The following is a 19,389-nucleotide window of genomic DNA, read 5'->3' on the forward strand; positions in this document are numbered from 1 at the left end:
CGGGTTAGAATATTGGCCTTCAGTAACCCATGCTTGTCTAGGACTAAACTCACTCACTCACTCACAGAAATAAGGGAATGGAAAGATTGATGTTCAATCACATAAATTGTCAGATATTTCCATTTTTTATTTTAGAGACTTTTACATGCGATGTTAATGTGTTTTGAGAAACCAAATTCTATATTTTCAGTAAAGATCAATATTTATTATGGTTGTTTTTTGTTTAAACATATTATGGAATTTTAGCCATTATACATGAAATCCAAACAGAAAATGAAATTGCATGTGTTTAACTGATGTTTGGGTCAAATGAAAACACAGAAGTGATAAAGTTTATTTGGGTTAAGTCCTTTTTGCTATCTTCTTTAAGTAGATGAATGTAAAAAGTATGAATGAAAAGATAGCAAACTAACCATATTTTTAACAAGAAATGAGAAAACAACTTTGCCTGGCCTAGATGGACGAAGTATTACATGAGATTTAGAATGGGTGAGGTGATATGAGGTGAAATTGGGTTTAACGTCGTGCTTGAGAATATTTTGCTCATATGACGACGTGCATGCGTGTGTATGTGTATGTGCAGCTGCTTGTACTAGCCCATACTTAAGCTGGTTTTATAGTGCTAGGCCACTGAGATACCACGCCGCAGTGAAGCGTGAATACCCCACTCAGACACATTATACTGACTCTGAGCCGACCAGTCATTGTTGTACCCATTAATGGTGACTGCCAGGCAGGGACCAACAAGTACCATATGTTAACGTCTTTTGGTATGAAGCGGTCGGGGATCGAACCCGCGACCTTCCGCTCTCTGGGCGGACGCTCTAACCACTACACCACGGAGGCGGTATTTAGAATGGGGATTCTGTGTGTTAGTCGTGTTTTTGTTTTTTCTGGAGCATAATTCCTGAATTGATTTGTCTTCACATCAGAATGCATTGAACTTTGGCTCATTGTTATTCAGAAACACACACATATATATTGTTTACAGGGCAACAGATTGAAGAAAGACACCAGATATATTAATTTAAAACACATTAGCCAAGTGCTGAACTATTGGCTTTTGTTTATCAAGAATATTTGTTGTTTATATTTTGGGTGACCAAGGCAACAAGTACGACTTGTAGTTACAGTGTCTGGGACACAACTAAATATACAGTGTGTCTAAATATACAGTGAGCTGAACTGATGCTTTTGCTCCTCAGATGTGTGATTATATTTGCAATTCAAAGGCATTAATTACTTCAAACGAGGGTTATAATTTGCTGAGAATAACTTATGAACTATTCCATATTTCATGGAGAGACTTGGTTGACACATGTCATTGTATCCCAGTTGTGTAGATCGATGCTGGGGCGGTGGGGTAGCCTAGTGGTTAAAGCGTTCGCTCGTCACGCTGAAGGCCCGGGTTCAATTCCCCACATGGGTACAACTTGTGAAGCCCATTGCTGGTGTTCCCCGCCGTGATATTGCTGGAATATTGCTAAAAACGGCGTAAAACCATACTCAGTCAGTCAGTCAGTAGATCGATGCTCATGATGCTGATCGTCTGGGCCAAACTCGATTGTTTACAGACCACCTGAATATTGCTGGAATATTGCTGGAATATTGCTGAGTGTGACATTAAACAACCAACAAAACAAACTGATATGTTGCCAGTACATTGCTTCACATTAAAATTCTCACATTCATTTCTCCTCAGTTTTCACTGATTACACTGTTACAAGAGTTTATGTCCCCCAGTACAAAGACTAGCTACCATTCACTGGCATGTCATGGATTTACAAGTGAAAAACAGGTTGATATCAGAGAACCTACCCTCTGATGTTATCTTTATTGCATTTCTGTCACAATAGATTTGTAATGCCATATCAGGTGAAATTCCTTAGATGCACTCGTGACTCATGCTTGAAAATTGTGACAAATGAACATAAAAACAATGTAATAAAATTTCATTTAATTATTCAAACAAGGCAAATTCCATTCTAATGATGTGAAGTTGGACATTTATTATAGAGGGGCAGCAGTGATGTCCTTAGGATATGACTTGTAAAGATCCAGGTTAGAATTGGTCTTCAGCAACCCATGCTTGTCATCAGAGACGACTAACAGGATCGAGTGGTCAGGCTTGCTTAGTTAGTTGACACATACCATTGTATCCCAATTGCTGATGTTGATCACTGGATTGTCTGGTCCAGACTGACTGCCTCCGTGGTGTAGTGGTTAGAGCGTCCGCCCAGAGAGCGGAAGGTCGCGGGTTTGATCCCCGACCGCGTCATACCAAAAGACGTTAAAATATGGTACTTGTTGGTCCCTGCCTGGCGCTCGCCATTAATGGGTACAACAAGGACTGGTCGACTCGGAGTCAGTATAATGTGTCTGAGTGGGGTATTCATGCTTCACTGTGGCATGATATCTCAGTGGCCTAGCACTATAAAACCAGCTTAAGTATGGGCTAGTACAAGCAGCCGCACATATACATACACATGCATGCACGTCGTCATATGAGAGAAATATTCTCGAGCACGACGTAAAACCCAATTTCACCTCACCTCTGGTCCAGACTTGAGTGTTTTGTAGACTGCTGCCACAACAAGCAAGCAAAATGTTAGGTAATATCCAGTGAGTGAGTGAGTGAGTATGGTTTTACGCCGCTTTTAGCAATATTTCAGCAATATCACGGCGGGGGACACCAGAAATGGAGGTAATATCCAGTACATATTAGAGGCGGTAGGATAGCCTAGTGGTTAAAGTGTTAGCTTGCTAAACACCTGGGTGTGAAGTCCATTTCTGGCATTCCCCGGTGTGATATTGCTGGAATATTGCTAAAAGCAGGATAAAACCATACTCACTCACACATTCCAGTACATATTGCCATTCAAATAATAATAATAATAAGTCACTTGCAAATTCAAAGACATGGTAGACTGGGTAACAACGCCATGAATTCGGTTATCAGCCACATGAATTGTGTTACTCCTCATGTATAGTGTAATCTGTCCAAACGGTGCGGAGAAAATGGTGTAAAAATAATAAGGAAACACATATGCTCATCTTTTTCTATTTCAGAAATAATTTATGGGTATGAAATTTACTTTGTAAGAAAAATTGCCAGAGATAAGTCCTAATTTTGTACCTAACAACTGTTGGTGTATGTACAGTTTTTCATTTTCTTGAAAAAAGGTTAAACTGAATACTGTTGCACTGGTGCAGATTAGCATTTCACGGCAGCATTGCTGAACTTTGTGTTGATGCAGTCATATGGTTTTCATGGAGAAGGTTGCAGGGTTGCACATATCTTTCTAAGCAGTAAAATGCCATACACTGAGTTGTACTCAGAAGGGGGTCTCCAGTGACTGCACCCTCTAACTTTATCATATATGTTTGGTAAGGGGCAGTGGGATAGCCCTGTGGTCCTTGTGTTGCATAGCATTGGGCTGGGTTTGAATCCCCACATGGGTAGTTTGTGAAGCTGTTCTTGGTACCTCGTGTTCCACATATGTCTGTGGCAGATATATCACCAATTTTTTCCAATTATATATTTATATTATTATTTTAATGTCATGCATAAATTGTCCATGGAGACATTTATTATACGTTATTGAATGTCATTGTTTATACAGGCTTTCTGAATAGCAATGAAAAGAGACATACTGCCAATATCCTGTAATATTATCAACAAAGACGAACTTCTAGTGAAGTGGTGGGTTAATAGAATTAACAACATGGATAATATGCATGTGTTTTCGTACATGTTCCTTAAGAATAATTTCTGACTGGACATGCTAGGATAACAATGTTGTTTCGATAATCGATTGTCTTTGAACCCTTGGTTCAAATTGTAAATATCCTCATATAGAAATTGTTGTATATTCCCTTGTCATGTTGTAATAACATTTCCCCTAATACAAATACTTAATGTATCAAAAAGAGGATGGCAAATTATAGTATTTTTGTATCAAAAGCAGTTTTTGTAAACCTACGGTTTATAAGCATATAAGATACTGCTTAAAAGTAATTCTCCTTTAGTCCCACATCTTCAAAGTATTAGTAAATCAATAATAGATTAATTATTAGATTATCTTCTCTGATTGCCTCACTATCAAACATACCACCTTATCTCATTGTGACCCCAACTATTTACAAATGAAAAAATTGCCTATGATGCACTTATTACTTTCTGAAAAACACCATAGAAACTGTCCGACCAGTAACGTCTGTGCTTAATCTGAAGTACATGCTGGCAACAGTTTGTTTAAAAAATATATAAAGGTAAACTGCCTCTGATCTCACATTTATAGAAATTCTGTTTTAAAATTTTATTTACTTTAACTGATATACATTTTGGAGATTTAATTTATCAATTAAAAAGAGAAGAATCAGGTTGTGGAGGACACTGTGATGGGCTCACTCGCCCATTTTAGTACATGTATACCATTACACGCCTACAGGAAACTCTTGTAAATGCAAGTTTGCATATATAGAAATGTTACAAGTATAAGCTATCCGTAAGGCAGTATGGCATTTGTTGCAGCAGCCCACGTTTGTTGTTCAACCTCATTTTCATTTTTGACATTTAGTATGTTCTGTTATACAACCCAATCACATCAAAGCATGTGCATCTGAAGGACTTTCATAAATTCTTTCGGACAAAACACATAAAAAGATTTACAGCTGTTTTGTCTGACTTGATTTCAACATTCAATGCTATTACGGGTCTGTAAATGTTTAAGTTTAGATTTATATGACATTCATGCAAATTTGTCAGGCTGAAGTGTTCACAAACACAATGAAATCATGTGTGATTGGATATCCATGGTGTATTCTCAAACAACAGGTTGTTCTAACTGAGCACTTTTAATGCAGTGATATGTATGAAATTGCTTAATAATAACTGAATTGTTAACTGAACTGGTGCAGTAGATTTGTCCAATAAACAACTGAAAAAGTGAACTTGGTTTTGTAAGTAACCTCACCAAATATGAAGTTGGAGGTTCAGTTGAGTGAAAACTGTCAGGGCTCTGTTGAATGATGGCTGTTGGGGTTTCAGTTGAGTGAAAACTGTCAGGGTTCTGTTGAATGATGGCTGTTGGGGTTTCAGTTGAGTGAAGACTGTCAGGGTTCTGTTCAATGACGACTGTTGGGGTTTCAATTCGGTGAAAACTGTCAGGGTTCTGTTGAATGATGGCTGTTGGGGTTTCAGTTGAGTGAAAACTGTCAGGGTTCTGTTGAATGACGACTGTTGGGGTTTCAGTTGAGTGAAAACTGTCAGGGTTCTGTTGAATGATGGCTGTTGGGGTTTCAGTTGAGTGAAAACTGTCAGGGTTCTGTTGAAAACTGTCAGGGTTCTGTTGAATGATGACTGTTGGGGTTTCAGTTGAGTGAAAACTGTCAGGGTTCTGTTGAATGATGGCTGTTGATGGTTCAGTTGAGTGAAGACTGTCAGGATTCTGTTGAATGATGGCTGTTGATGGTTCAGTTGAGTGAAGACTATCAGGGTTCTGTTGAATGATGGACGTTTGGGTTTCAGTTGAGTGAAGACTATCAGGGTTCTGTTGAATGTTGGCTGTTGATGGTTTCAGTTGAGTGAAAACTGTCAGGGTTCTGTTGAATGAAGGCTGTTTGGGTTTCAGTTGAGTGAAAACTGTCAGGGTTCTGTTGAATGATGGCTGTTGGGGTTTCTGTGGAGTGAAAACTGTCAGGGTTCTGTTGAATGATGGCTGTTGATGGTTCAGTTGAGTGAAGACTGTCAGGGTTCTGTTGAATGAAGTCTGTTTGGGTTTCAGTTGAGTGAAAACTGTCAGGGTTCTGTTGAATGATGGCTGTTGGGGTTTCAGTTGAGTGAAGACTGTCAGGGTTCTGTTGAATGATGGCTGTTGGGGTTTCAGTGGAGTGAAAACTGTCAGGGTTCTGTTGAATGAAGGCTGTTGATGGTTCAGTTGAGTGAAGACTGTCAGGGTTCTGTTTAGGAGAAAAACATCATGTGTTGGCCAATTTCCAGCCAATTTCGTTTGAAAAAAGGCTCTTGGGGGTTCAGTTGAGTAAAAACTGTAGGGACATCAGTTAAATGAATGATCTTGGTACTTAAGTTCAATTAGGGTTCAGTAAAGGTTCAACTGAAGGTTCAGCTCTGATTTTTATGTTGCCACTGTTGTCTTCATGGAGGCCATTGTCGAGGACACAGTTGGCAGTGTGATGGTGAGCCTAAAGTAATTAATGTCTTGCTATCCAGAAACCTTTGTCTGTTAGATCACACCAACTAGTTTCATCAGTGAGCCTTTGTTGCCTTATGTAAGAAACCCTTGAATGGATAGATAATGTCATCTGCTGCATTAAGTAAATGTCAGACTCAGTACCAGGTTCAATCTTGGAGGAAGTTTACATAATAATGGACATAAAGCTGCTACTGAAATGTTTGTATCTTGTGACAGATGCATGTTGGACTGAATCTTGTATGAGATTGGATTGTTAGTTACATGATGGTTTTCTTTTCTTTTTCAGAAAGACATCCTTATTGAGTACAAGAATTCTAAGGAGTTTAGTGGCCATTTGTAAGTATGATTCAAGAGTGATTTGTTTTCCTTTATTATCCCCCAAGCATGTAATGCCGGGGGATATAGTCGATGCCTCGTCCATCTGTCCGTCTGTAATCATCTTGTTTCCGTAGCATAACTCAAAAACCTTTCAATACTTTTCAACAAAAATTGGTAGATATATGAAACAGAACCTAAGGTGGTGCCTTTTGCTATTTACAGATTTTTGTCAATTATTGTCTTCTTGGTTTCCATGGAAACAATTCGGACATAGTCTCAAAAGGGAGGCGTGGGCTACGTTTCCGGAGCATAACTCGAAAACGGTTCAATATTTTTCAGCAAAAAGTGGTAGATACATCAAGCAGAACCTACAGTGGTGCCTTCTGCTATTTACATATTGTTTTAATTGTTATTTTTCTCAGTTTCCATGGAACAATTCGGACTTAGCCTAAAAAAGGCAGAGGTGGGCTTTGAAAACCTTTCAATATCTTTCAGCAAAACTTGGCAGATATATGAGGCAGATCTTGAAGTTGTGATTTTTGCAATTTACAGATTTTTTGCATTTATATTTTTCATGATTTCCATGGAAACGATTTGGACTTAGTCTAAAAAAAATCAAGTTGGACTTTAAGTTACTGTCAGATGATTTGTTCTTTCAAATATGTGGGGGCGGGGGGATATGTCATCTTCTGATGACTCTTGTTAGAAAACACAGGTAGATTTGTTTTGAATCTGAATGTCAAAAGTTCATTATCTTGTGGGGTAGCCTAAAACACAGGTTTGATTCCCCACATGGGCACAATGTGTTAAGCCCATTTCTGGTGTCCCCCGCCGTGATATTGCTGGAATATTGCTAAAAGCGGCGTAAAACTAAACTCAGTCAGTCAGTCAGTCAGTCAGTCATTATCTTCCACTTTGTGATCAGATCTTTACAGTTACAAAATAACCAAGACGAGATCTTTAGAGTTATCTATTTCTGAACACTGAAGACCAAAGTTTATCAAGCATGCAACTACTATTCACAGAGTCTAATTAAACCCCAGATTCTTTTCCCATTAGTGTCTTAATCATATCATATACAGTCTTGGTCAGAGGGAATCAATTCAGATTTAGAACAAGTAATTGGTTCCTGGTAATAGATCTGTCTCCGGTCGTCCCCTGGCTATACATGTATCTACAACACCCAGAGAGGGAACAGACATCAATAGTCACATACTGGACATCACACTGGGCAACTGACCATGATAGCAGTCCATGTTCTTTCCCAATGAGAGGCGATGGGGTAGCCTTGTGGTTAAAGTGTTCACTCATCACACTTAAGACCCAGGTTCGATTCCCCACCTTGTTTCAAAGTGTGAAGCCCATTTCTGGTGTCTCCCAGTGTGATATTGCTGGAATATTGCTAAAGGTGGCATAAAACAACTCACTCACTCACTCTTTCCCAATGGCTCTTCTCTTATCCTTTGTCAGTCAAGGATAAAGGCGGTCCCTTAAATTACTGCCTATGCTATGAAATTGTGGATGTAACTGTGATGCTTGTGTCTCACATCAGCCAGTGATGGGGACTGTTGCCCATGTTATCAGCCCCTTGTTGGGATTCTGGGTTTCAGTTGGTCTCCCGAAATCTCTGCTGATTGTAAGAGGTAGATGAATGGATTTTATGCTCAGATTTGGTGACTTGGTATGTCATTATACCCTGATGGGGTTGATCATCCTCATGATATGAATCATTGGCCATGGACTTTATTACTTACAGACTGCATAATTTTCCGGAATATTTAGTTACAGACTGCATCATTTTGTTGGAATATTTAGTTACAGACTGCATAATTTTTTCCGAATATTAAGTTACAGACTGCATAATTTTCTGGAATATTTAGTTACAGACTGCATCATTTTCCAGAATATTTAGTTACAGACTGCATCATCTTCCCGAATATATTTAGTTACAGACTGCATCATTTTCCTGGAATATATTTAGTTACAGACTGCATCATTTTCCGGAATATATTTAGTTACAGACTGCATCATTTTCCGGAATATTTAGTTACAGACTGCATCATTTTCCAGAATATTTAGTTACAGACTGCATCATTTTCCAGAATATTTAGGTACAGACAGCATCATTTTCCTGGAATATATTTAGTTACATACTGCATCATTTTCCGGAATATTTAGTTACAGACTGCATCATTTTCTAGAATATTTAGTTACAGACTGCATCATTTCCCAGAATATTTAGTTACAGACTGCATCATTTTGCTGGAATATTTAGTTACAGACTGCATCATTTTGCTGGAATATTTAGTTAGAGACTGCATTATTTTGCTGGAATATTTAGTTACAGATTGCATCATTTTGCTGGAATATTGCTGAGTGCAGCATCTAACTATCTTGTCAACCGCAGCACTGTGGTGGATGCCAGAGAGGGTCTTCACATATTGTGGGAAGTCAAACTTGGCTTTTGTTTGTGACAATCGAATGCTTTAACCACTAGACTTCCTCACATCTGCGTCTTTACCCTAAGAGATACGTAAGAGGCCACTAACGGGATCGGGTGGTCAGGCTCACTGGCTTGGTTCACACATGTCATCGTATCCCAATTGCGCAGATCGATGCTCATGATGTTGATCACTGGATCATCTGGTCCAGACTCGATTATTTACAGACCACCGCCATATAGCTGGAATATTGCTGAGTGCGGCGTAAAACTAAACTCACTCACCGCTAAGAGATACAGGACTTGGAGACAATATTTTGCTGACAACTTAAACTCACTTCCAGCTTCCAGTGGTTTAGAGTATTGGTTACCTGTGCCATGTGACTGATTGTATCTCATCTCACCATGAGAACATGAATTCTTTAATTTCGAAGGCGGTGCTGTGTATGCGATAGTTTGCAAGGAGTCACACCATTGCTGGAATGTTGCTCAACACAACATTAAAAAAATATTTAAAATTCATTCTGCAAACTGAAACTGTTGAAGCACTCACTGACTCACTCCACTCAACACTCGTGAACAAACTCATAAATGTACTGAAACAAGGTTTGTGCACCCTGCCATCCTAGCTGGGTGACCACAACCTGACATAAATAACATATCACTGTAGCTACTTCAAGACAGATTTATGACATTTATCAATGTCATGTCCTGTAATAAAAAAATATTGGCATTCAGTGTGTATTCCTGTAAATTATGAACGAAGTTAATGTACGTTTTCAAAGCTAACATGCTTTACATCTGTCCAAAGATTTTTAACAGTGATAATTTTATGTGTTGTTTATCGTCACAGCCATGCATAAATTGTCATAAAACAACAGTTTATCCGATTTGCCGAGGATGTAGTCCATGTAAGTATTCCAGGTCAGTGGTGGTCCAGCATGTTTACATGATATAGCTAGAAACTTGCTAACAGCAAGCACCACCAACTGCTGGGCAGATTGGCCACCAGTGTTAAATGCAGCATTACCCGTGAAGATCTGAGCCCCGTTCCTCAAAGCGATCGTAGCGCTACGACTGTCGTAAGTCTATGTTAAAGTATGGGAGTTACGATCATCTTAGCGCTACGATCGCTTTGAGGAACAGGGACCTGGGTTAGAACTGACCTTCAGTAACCCATGCACGTTGTAAGAGATCACTAACAGGATCGGGTGGTCAGGCTCGCTGACTTGGTTGACACATGTCGCAGTATCCCAATTGAGAAGACCGATGCTCATGCTGTTGATCACTGGATTGTTTGGTCCAGACTCGATTATTTACAGACCCCTGCCATATACCTGGAATATTGCTGACTGTGGCGTAAAACTAAACTCACTCACAAAATGCAGCATACTATGGGACCCTTGTCTGATGAATTCTGGTTTAAAATCAAGGAATCTTTCTTGTTTTTATGATGGAGATATTTTCAGCAGATACTCATGATCCTTGTTCATACCAAAGTTTCAAATGGCCTGTATTGCTGTGAGCTTTCCAATGTTAATGTCCCGCTGTGATAAAACTGAAATGCTGTTCTGCGTGGTGTTGAACCCAACTAACACCCTGACACTTAACGCAAGATGCATCATTTATACATGATTCATTTCACTCTGCTCAGATATGTCTGTTTCTATATTGTCCACAGCCTATTTATAGACAAGCTGTATTTTCTTTGCAATGCTTTAAAATCTTTCCCCAAAGAATCTTACACCTTCAATCTCAATTTTCTACATGTTCCTACTTAGGTGTGAATAGTGTCAACAATTTTAAAACAGGGCCAACAAAATTTTCCCTCTGCTTTGCCGAAATTAAATTAACATTTTTCTCAAATCAAATTGTTGAACTGAAATTGATGTTCCAGCAAAGGAGGTCGTGCATCTTTAATTTCTCAGCCCTGTATGATTAGAACCAGAAAATACAGTTAGAACATCTAATGGAAAAAGGTACTGGGTCAGTTCAAGAAAATTTGATCGGAGGGAAATGGGTCTCCTGTGCCCGGTGTAGTCATCAGAAGGTGGTACTTGTTGGTGTAGTTGTCAGAAGCTGCTTCTTGTCGGTGTAGTCGTCAGAAGCTGGTTCTTGTCGGTGTAGTCGTCAGAAGCTGGTTCTTGTCGGTGTAGTCTCGTCAGAAGCTGGTTCTTGTTGGTGTAGTCGTCAGAAGCTGGTTCTTGTCGGTGTAGTCATCAGAAGCTGGTTCTTGTTGGTGTATAACTTATCAGAAGCTGGTTCTTGTTGGTGTAGTCATCAGAAGCTGGTTCTTGTCGATGTAGTCATCAGAAGCTCGTTCTTGTCAGTGTAGTCATCAGAAGCTGGTTCTTGTTGGTGTATAAGCTGTCAGAAGCTGGTTCTTGTTGGTGTAGTCATCAGAAGCTGGTTCTTGTTGGTGTATAACTTGTCAGGAGCTGGTTCTTGTTGGTGTAGTCATCAGAAGCTGGTTCTTGTCGGTGTAGTCGTCAGAAGCTGGTTCTTGTTGGTGTAGTCATCGGAAGCTGGTTCTTGTCGGTGTAGTCATCAGAAGCTGGTTCTTGTCGGTGTAGTCATCAGAAGCTGGTTCTTGTTGGTGTAGTCATCAGAAGCCGGTTCTTGTTGGTGTAGTCATCAGAAGCTGGTTCTTGTCGGTGTAGTCGTCAGAAGCTGAAAGGGTGAGATTCTTTTGGGAAAGATTTCAAAGCATTGCAAAGAAAATACAGCCTGTCTATAAATAGGCTGTGGACAATATAGAAACTGCATATCTGAGCAGAGTGAAACGAATCTTGTATAAATGATGCATCTTGCGTTAAGTGTCAGTGTGTAAGTTGGGTTCAACACCATGCAGAACAGTATTTCAGTTTTATCACAGCGGGACATTAACATTGAAAAGCTCACAGCAACACAGGCCATTTGAAACTTTGGTAAGCACAAGGATCATGAGTATCTGCTGTAGACAACCAGCATCACAGTAATGAAGCTGACTTTATACCTGAAGTGTAGGACACAATGTCAGCAGGTTCATATACATGTCTATAATATGCGGCATCTTCACACACATTACATACATAGCTGGGGTAATACGGGGACTGCTAGAGTTACACCACGATGAAGAACTGATATGACTTAATCACAGGGATGTAAGTAAATAAAACACTTAACGCTGATTTTCAAAGTCATTGCCCTGTAATTCAGAAACATCTGAAGGGTGTTATTTGATAAATTTATTTGATGAATTTGATACAGTCATATGAGTGAGTGAGTGAGTTAATAAGGTTTTACGCCGCTTTTAGCAATATTCCAGCAGTATCACGACGGGGACACCAGGAATGGGCTTCACTCATTATACCCATGTGCCACATGGGGAATCGAACCTGGATCTTCAGTGTGACGAGCAAACGCTTTAAGCACTAGACTACCCCACCGCCCTGATACGGTCATGTGGTAACATGTATAGGGTCATGTGGTAACATGTATAATGTCACATGGTAACATGTATAAGGTCATGTGGTAACATGTATACGGTCTTGTGCATAATTTACTTGAACAAGGACATGTGTTTACATGAACAAGGTGAGGTGAGGTGAAATTGGGTTTTACGTCGTGCTTGAGAATATTTCGCTCATATGACGACGTGCATGCGTGTGTATGTGTATGTGCGGCTGCTTGTACTAGCCCAGACTTAAGCTGGTGTTATAGTGCTAGCCCACTGAGATACCATGCCGCAGTGAAGCATGAATACCCCACTCAGACACATTATACTGACTCTGAGCCGACCAGTCCTTGCTGTACCCATTAATGCCGAGAGCCAGGCAGGGACCAACAAGTACCATATTTTAATGTCTTTTGGTATGACGCGGTCGGGGATCAATCCCTCGACCTTCCGCTCTCCGGGCAGACGCTCTAACCACTACACCACGGAGGCGGTCACATGAACAAGGACATGTGTTTACATGAATATGGTCAATTTCACATTGCTATATTTATGTGTTCACATTTAGAAGATTAGGTGATCAGACATAGAACAACGTAGATCAGAGCAATGTTTAATTTCAACATTATATCAAGACTTAATCATTTTTGACTTGAGTTATTTTTCATTTATTCTGTAGGGTCTGGGAGATTGACTATAGGAGATCATCCTTCGGATATACTGCAGTTATCTACGTAATTTTTTTTTAAATTATGGAAAGGGTGGGGGTGGGGCCATTGAATTTGTACATAACATTCAATGAGGTCACTTAAATTACTTCTTACATAAATTTTAGGTGGGGTCATTCACATTGTACATGCGTCTCCATAGAAATCATCATGTGACCCCCTATCCATAAATTACGAACGGTCCCTAATGAAGGCCTTTCTGTAGCAACGTATTCTTCATACATAATTAATGAATTCATGATATATATAGTGATATTTTATGTTTGAGTGTAATATATACTGCTGTGGAAGCAGATTTATTGACCCTTCCACAGGATGTGGTGGCCAGGTCCATATTTCTTCTTTAGTGATGTAAATATGTTATGACAGAAGGCATGATTGGCAGTAACTGTTTGTGCAGCTGTGTTGTAGACTGCTGGGCACATGTTATGACATGCATTATGGCAGTGTAGGAAAGATAGCCCGTCCCAACGTCCGAGACGGGTGAATTTTGTGGAGGACGGGTTAAAAAAATATCTAGTCCGTCCTCATGTCGGGTCAATTTTAGCAAACCAATGACATATATATAATGATTATAACCTTTTTGAATATTTACTGCCGAAGGTGTTTTATTTATATTTGGAGGACAGGCTAGATTTTGGCAGGACTGGTAAAAAATTTGACCTGCCAGTCCTGTGGACAGGCTAGATTTTCTACATCTTTCTTACACTGATTATGGCATCAGTATTCTACAGTGGTTTTGATAAGGTCAATACATTATGCAATGGAGGAGATAGGATTTATATAGCTGGAATCAGGGAGTCTGAGCACAAGCAATATGACAGAGCATGCTAACGAGAGAATGGTCGATGTGTAGGACATTATAGAAGATGACTATCTGGGGGAGGTGGAGAGGGGGCTTTGGATATTGCAGAATCAGATGTCAATTCCTGAGAATGATTAGTCTCAATTTTGCAGAATCTCTTGTGCATTTATAGGAAAATATTTGAACACTGAAACTCATAGATGAGACAAACTGTTTGTAAAATCAGTAAACATTTTTCTGCACTCACACCACAGTCGCACCACCCACACATTTTTCATGTAAATGTAAGTTCAAATACAATGAATCTTTTCTATGAACAAAAATATTAAATTTGTTGATTTACTTTAAAAATGTATATTGTCTGACAATCAGACATTTTTTATTTTCCATTGTGTACAGATCAGTGTAAATGATGTTTTTGTTTATCTGTTTTCTGAAGAGGAAGAGCCGTTTTATGTCATTCCACCACAGGCCTGTGGAACAATTTAGTCCAATCAGAGTCTGATGCAGGCCAGTGATACACATAAGGAGATGAGGAGGAGGTTTTAGACAGGCAATCTGGGAGAACAGTCTGATGGGTATAACACATGACAGGCTAATGGCTGAATAACTTCTATCATTTGTGGCAGGTAAAAACACTGGAAGGTGTGGAAAGAATTAAAAAAGATGAAATACACTGTAATCCCAGTCCACCTTGTCCAGTCACATTAAGAGACCTGTCATCAACAGGAATTGATTTACTAATTAACTGTGTAATATGACATCCTGTGTCTTCAGTGGTATTCGGCTTGTCAGTTATTGTTGACGTAGTGGTTTCAAATTAGTGATATGTGCTGACAGTTGAAGTCCTATGTTACAGACAACCCAAAACTAGAAAGCTGCCAGTCTATCTCACTGTCCCAGGACCACATTATTTTTTTCCGTCTGCTCAACCCTTTCTGCAAAGCCCTAAATGAAGCAAGTCTAGATTTCCTCAGGTACAGGACCTCTGAGCTCACTGTGGCTCCTGTTCAATTTAAATGGAGTTATTTGCATATATCCAAATTTTATGTTTACAGGGCCACATTCCTCAAATCAATCGTAAAAATAAGATAGGCATAACTCCCATACTTTAACACAGACTTACAACAGTCGTTGCGATAAGATCGCTTTGTGGAATGAGGCCCAGAGACTTAGCATTAGTCCTATGTGCTTCTGTAGTGAAGTTACCAACTGAAAACTGTGATCATATTTGAAGGTCAAGGGATCCTTGTTATAACACTGAGGCTTGAAGTTGAAGATATTGCAGGTTCTCTTGATTCAAGCAGCAGATATCAATGACCCCCAGAATCCTCTTTAACTTTCAGCACTGTGGAAACTGACTGCTCCAGGGGGAATTTGTAGCAGAATTTAGGGCAGAATAGACCTTAGGTAACCATGTATGTTATGAAACTGAGATCCTTTGGATGGAGGTGTCACTAAACACCAATGATGTTGATTGTTGCCCGCTACTGCCCAGACCCATAGCAATGTGAAGGATTCAGTCATTCTTTAACATGTTTGATGAGTATATGTAGATTTGGCATGTTCAGAAGCCAACCAGAGTGGGTGAGTTAGTAAGTGCGTGAGTGATGGTAATGCAATTAGGGATAATTATAACGTAAACATTCTAAAAAACAACACATCAATGACATCTTCTAAGGATAAATTCGTGGGGAGGACACAGGTTGTGAACTACTCCCTATAATCCAGAGGTAAGTTTACTAACAATTACTAACAATACATGTAATTGTTCCTAATAATAACGTAAACATACCCTCTGGATTATGGTATCCTGAATCTCAAGTAAGGAGGGTTACCCCTGGAAGATACTACCCTCTATACCACTAACTGAGAGTTGATTACTCAACCTCCTAAGAATAACTATGACTTAGTCAGAGATAAATAATTTATCTCCAGTTTGGTCAGTAGCAGTGAGGGAATACATTCCCAGAGATGGAGAGTCTTCTAACTTCCTATAGTTATGGTTGATATGATAGATATCATGATTATCCTAATCCGTATTAGTAGGAATTATATAATTCCTGACTCCTTAAATCCGGATTATGCTAGATTCCTATGAACATATCATGATTCTATTCGAATCCCGAATTGTGTCATTAAACCTAATGTTCCTTAAACTTATGACGTCACTTCCAGTAATTATGACATCACTTCTTGTTTGATGACCTCACTTCCGGTCTAATGACGTCACTTCCGGTTCCTAGAGACAATCTCTATGATGTAATACTAATTAGCTTGGGTGACGTCACTTCCGGTCTTAAGTGATGATGAATGACAGCCTGGGCATCCGTTCCGGGGGAAGGCAACCTGATAATCCGAATTCCACGGGAATATCTATGTCCTGTTCGTCTGACGGTGGTGGTAGAGTATTAGGATAAAGTCTGTACAAAAGTTCCAGCTTTTCTTTAAATGACCAACCCGGCTTAAAATCCTGTGCTGATATGTCCATAGGTTGTACCGTCAACAAGCCTTCTTTCATGGAAAACTCCGGTTGTGAAAAAGGATACACTGATGAATCTTCCTGATCCGTAACATCAGACACTAACGGAATTAAGGGCGGATTGTCCGTGTCAAAATAACCTTGCGGGTCCGTAGCTGTGTCCTCTGAACCACTAGGCCCATGCAAATCAGACTGCTGGGTTGATACACCGTTATCCATAGCAGCCGACCCAGTGGCCTGGCTTGAGCCGGGGCGGAAATCACGTGCCGTCTGAGCCGGGGCGGGAATCACGTGCCGTCTGAGCCGAGTCAGACCCGTGAAACCCTAGACGCCCGGTCTCCCCGTGGGAGAAGGTAGCAGGCTGTATGCGACAGGGGCAGCCACGGATGACTGGCTCCCGGGGACAAAGGACGCGGTGTGTGTGGCCTGAGCCACGGTCACCCCGATCCGGAGCCGGCTGGGCCGACTCCATCCCCGTTGGTTGAAGCCCGAGGCTTCTCCCCCTGAGGGGATCGGCCTCCTACGTACGCCAAGGCGTGATAAACGGCTTGCCCAGTCATTGCACCCCTGGTTTCCGTAGGAAGGGACTTTGGCTCCCGGCTCTTACCATTGACCACCAAGCCTTGCCTGGTAATACAGGATCTTCCAAATGTTTTTCGTCATTCCTAATCTCCATATCCCGTACAGATTTATCCATGGCCGCCTGGATATCGGATTTAAATCCCGCCAAAACTTCTGAGAACGCAGCTATATCCAACTTGGGAGAGGTTTTTGATTTAGATCTAGAACGAGACTTCGGTTCAGATTTTATAGATAAAGGCGGAGATCCCTGAACTTTCTTCGACTTAGAGCATTCTAATGATGATGAATGTTTACGCTTCCAAACTAAGGAACGAGATTTGTCCATCAACAACCAATCTTCTTCCGACATTTCCTGACACAATAAGCATCGATCCGATATTGAGCAAGGTAAGCCTTTATAACAGGAAGCACACAGAGAGTGGGGATCGGCATCCGCCATGAATTTCTGACATTGTAAACATTTGCTCTGCGACATACTTGTCAATCAAAAAGGGCGGGAAAACTTCAGATCCTAAATACGTTGGAAATATATATGATATAAATGCAATACAGCAATGCGATTGAATATTAAATGGAATGCGATTTGTAACTGACCTATATATGAAGAATTGAAGACTTAATTTGAAATGAAAATTTCACTCGATTATCTGCACGTCATGCGTGTGGACCATACAGAAAAATTATGATTGGTTCTAGGAGAACAATACAGTGACGTCAGGATCAAGGGAGATAACTCAGGGGTAGATTAGGTATACCACTAGGAATAGCTATGACTTAGTGTTAAAATTTCTTTTGATTTTCTGTATGTATTCTGTGAATCCACAGGAATAAGGCTACCATAATCCAGAGGTAATTTTACAAACAATTACTAACAATACATGTAATTGTTCCTATTTCAATTATTGTTTAAGGAGATTTAAACATGGCCCATGTCTAAGGTATTGCCCAGAAGTCAACCAGAGTGAGTGAGTGATGATAAACCACATGGGGAAAATTGAACATGGTCCATGTTGAATGTTGCCCGAAACAGATACTTTATAATAGCTGGATAGAACAAAGTCTGACCGAAGAATTTAAGACTCTATTTCAGGACAATAATGACAAGTTATGTGCCTAAACAATCTTTATGGATTAAATATACAATATATTGGATGACTAACAAGAATCAGTCCAGATAATATCCCTTATAACATGGTTGATTTAGTTACAAGGAGCTTAAATAGCTCACGTAATATCTGAGTTACATTCCATTCTCTTCAAAATCAGTTAAATCAATGTACTATTGGTATCTCATTTCCATCTGTTGGATTGCTGTAGTTATTAGCCCATCAAGGTAATTGGCCAATTTAAAGTGATTGTCGGATGACAGGAATCTCTTTTGATTTGTGGATATGGTAATTGTGATTGTTTTCCGGTTAGGACATTATCAAATTTGCCGATTTATGTCATAGCTGGGGTGTAAATGCCGGGGCAGTCTAGGGCATGTCAAAACAATAATGTCCGCACGAAGAGGAAGTATATATTGGGGGAGGGCTGAAGTCAGTCAGGATGAGAAGTCCCGCAGGGCAGATCCCTGTATGAGGAATAGTAGTCTGTCTTGCAGCCCTATATTCACGCTTAGTCCTTAAATATATATATTTTGATAGTAACAAATATACGCATTTAGACTGAAAAGGAGCCCCAGTGAGATGAGCTAGACTTGCTTCATTTTGGGCATAAGCATTGCAGGGATTCGGTCTCCCCTGAACCGCATTTTCCCTTCCGCCCAGCAATTTCTGCAATGCTAAAGCCCAATATGAAGCAAGTCTAGATTTCCTCTTGTTCAGAATCTCCCATCTCACAAGGGCTCCTTTTCAGTTTAAAATTTAGTGTCAGTCTAGAAGAATAGATATATCCCCAGTACCTTCTGCTTGTAAAACTTACTAAAGGGGATTAGTGTGACAATGTGTGTTGGTCGTGTCATTGTATTAATGGCTTGGCTTAGTGTTCATGCTGTCGACCACTGGTTGGACTGACAGACACTGATATATATCTGATAAACTGATATAATGGTAAATCAGCATTAGACCGGAAGTGAGGTCATCAAACAAGAAGTGGCGTCATAATTACTGGAAGTGACATCATAAGTTTAAGGAATATTAGGTTTAATGACACAATTCGGGATTCGAATAGAATCATGATATGTTCATAGGAATCTAGCATAACTGATTTAAGGAGTCAGGAATTATATAATTCCTACTAATAATGGATTAGGATAATCATGATATCTATCATATCAACCATAACTATAGGAAGTTAGAAGACTCTCCATCTCTGGGAATGTATTCCCTCACTCCTACTGACCAATCTGGAGATAAATTATTTATCTCTGACTAAGTCATAG

At 39.9% G+C, this 19,389-nt stretch overlaps 1 protein-coding gene across 1 annotated transcript in view; it reads left to right on the forward strand.

Moving 5' to 3' along the window:
• Positions 1-19,389, forward strand: part of LOC124269002 (stAR-related lipid transfer protein 5-like) — a 98,403-nt gene that overhangs the window by 50,459 nt on the left and 28,555 nt on the right. The window contains exon 2 of the mRNA XM_046704034.1: positions 6,502-6,551. Coding sequence (XP_046559990.1) covers positions 6,502-6,551 — 50 coding nt within the window. The remainder of the gene's footprint in view (positions 1-6,501; positions 6,552-19,389) is intronic.

This window comes from Haliotis rubra, unplaced genomic scaffold, assembly GCF_003918875.1.
Source record: "Haliotis rubra isolate DU_JTF1 unplaced genomic scaffold, ASM391887v1 Scf141, whole genome shotgun sequence".
NCBI lineage: Eukaryota > Metazoa > Mollusca > Gastropoda > Lepetellida > Haliotidae > Haliotis > Haliotis rubra.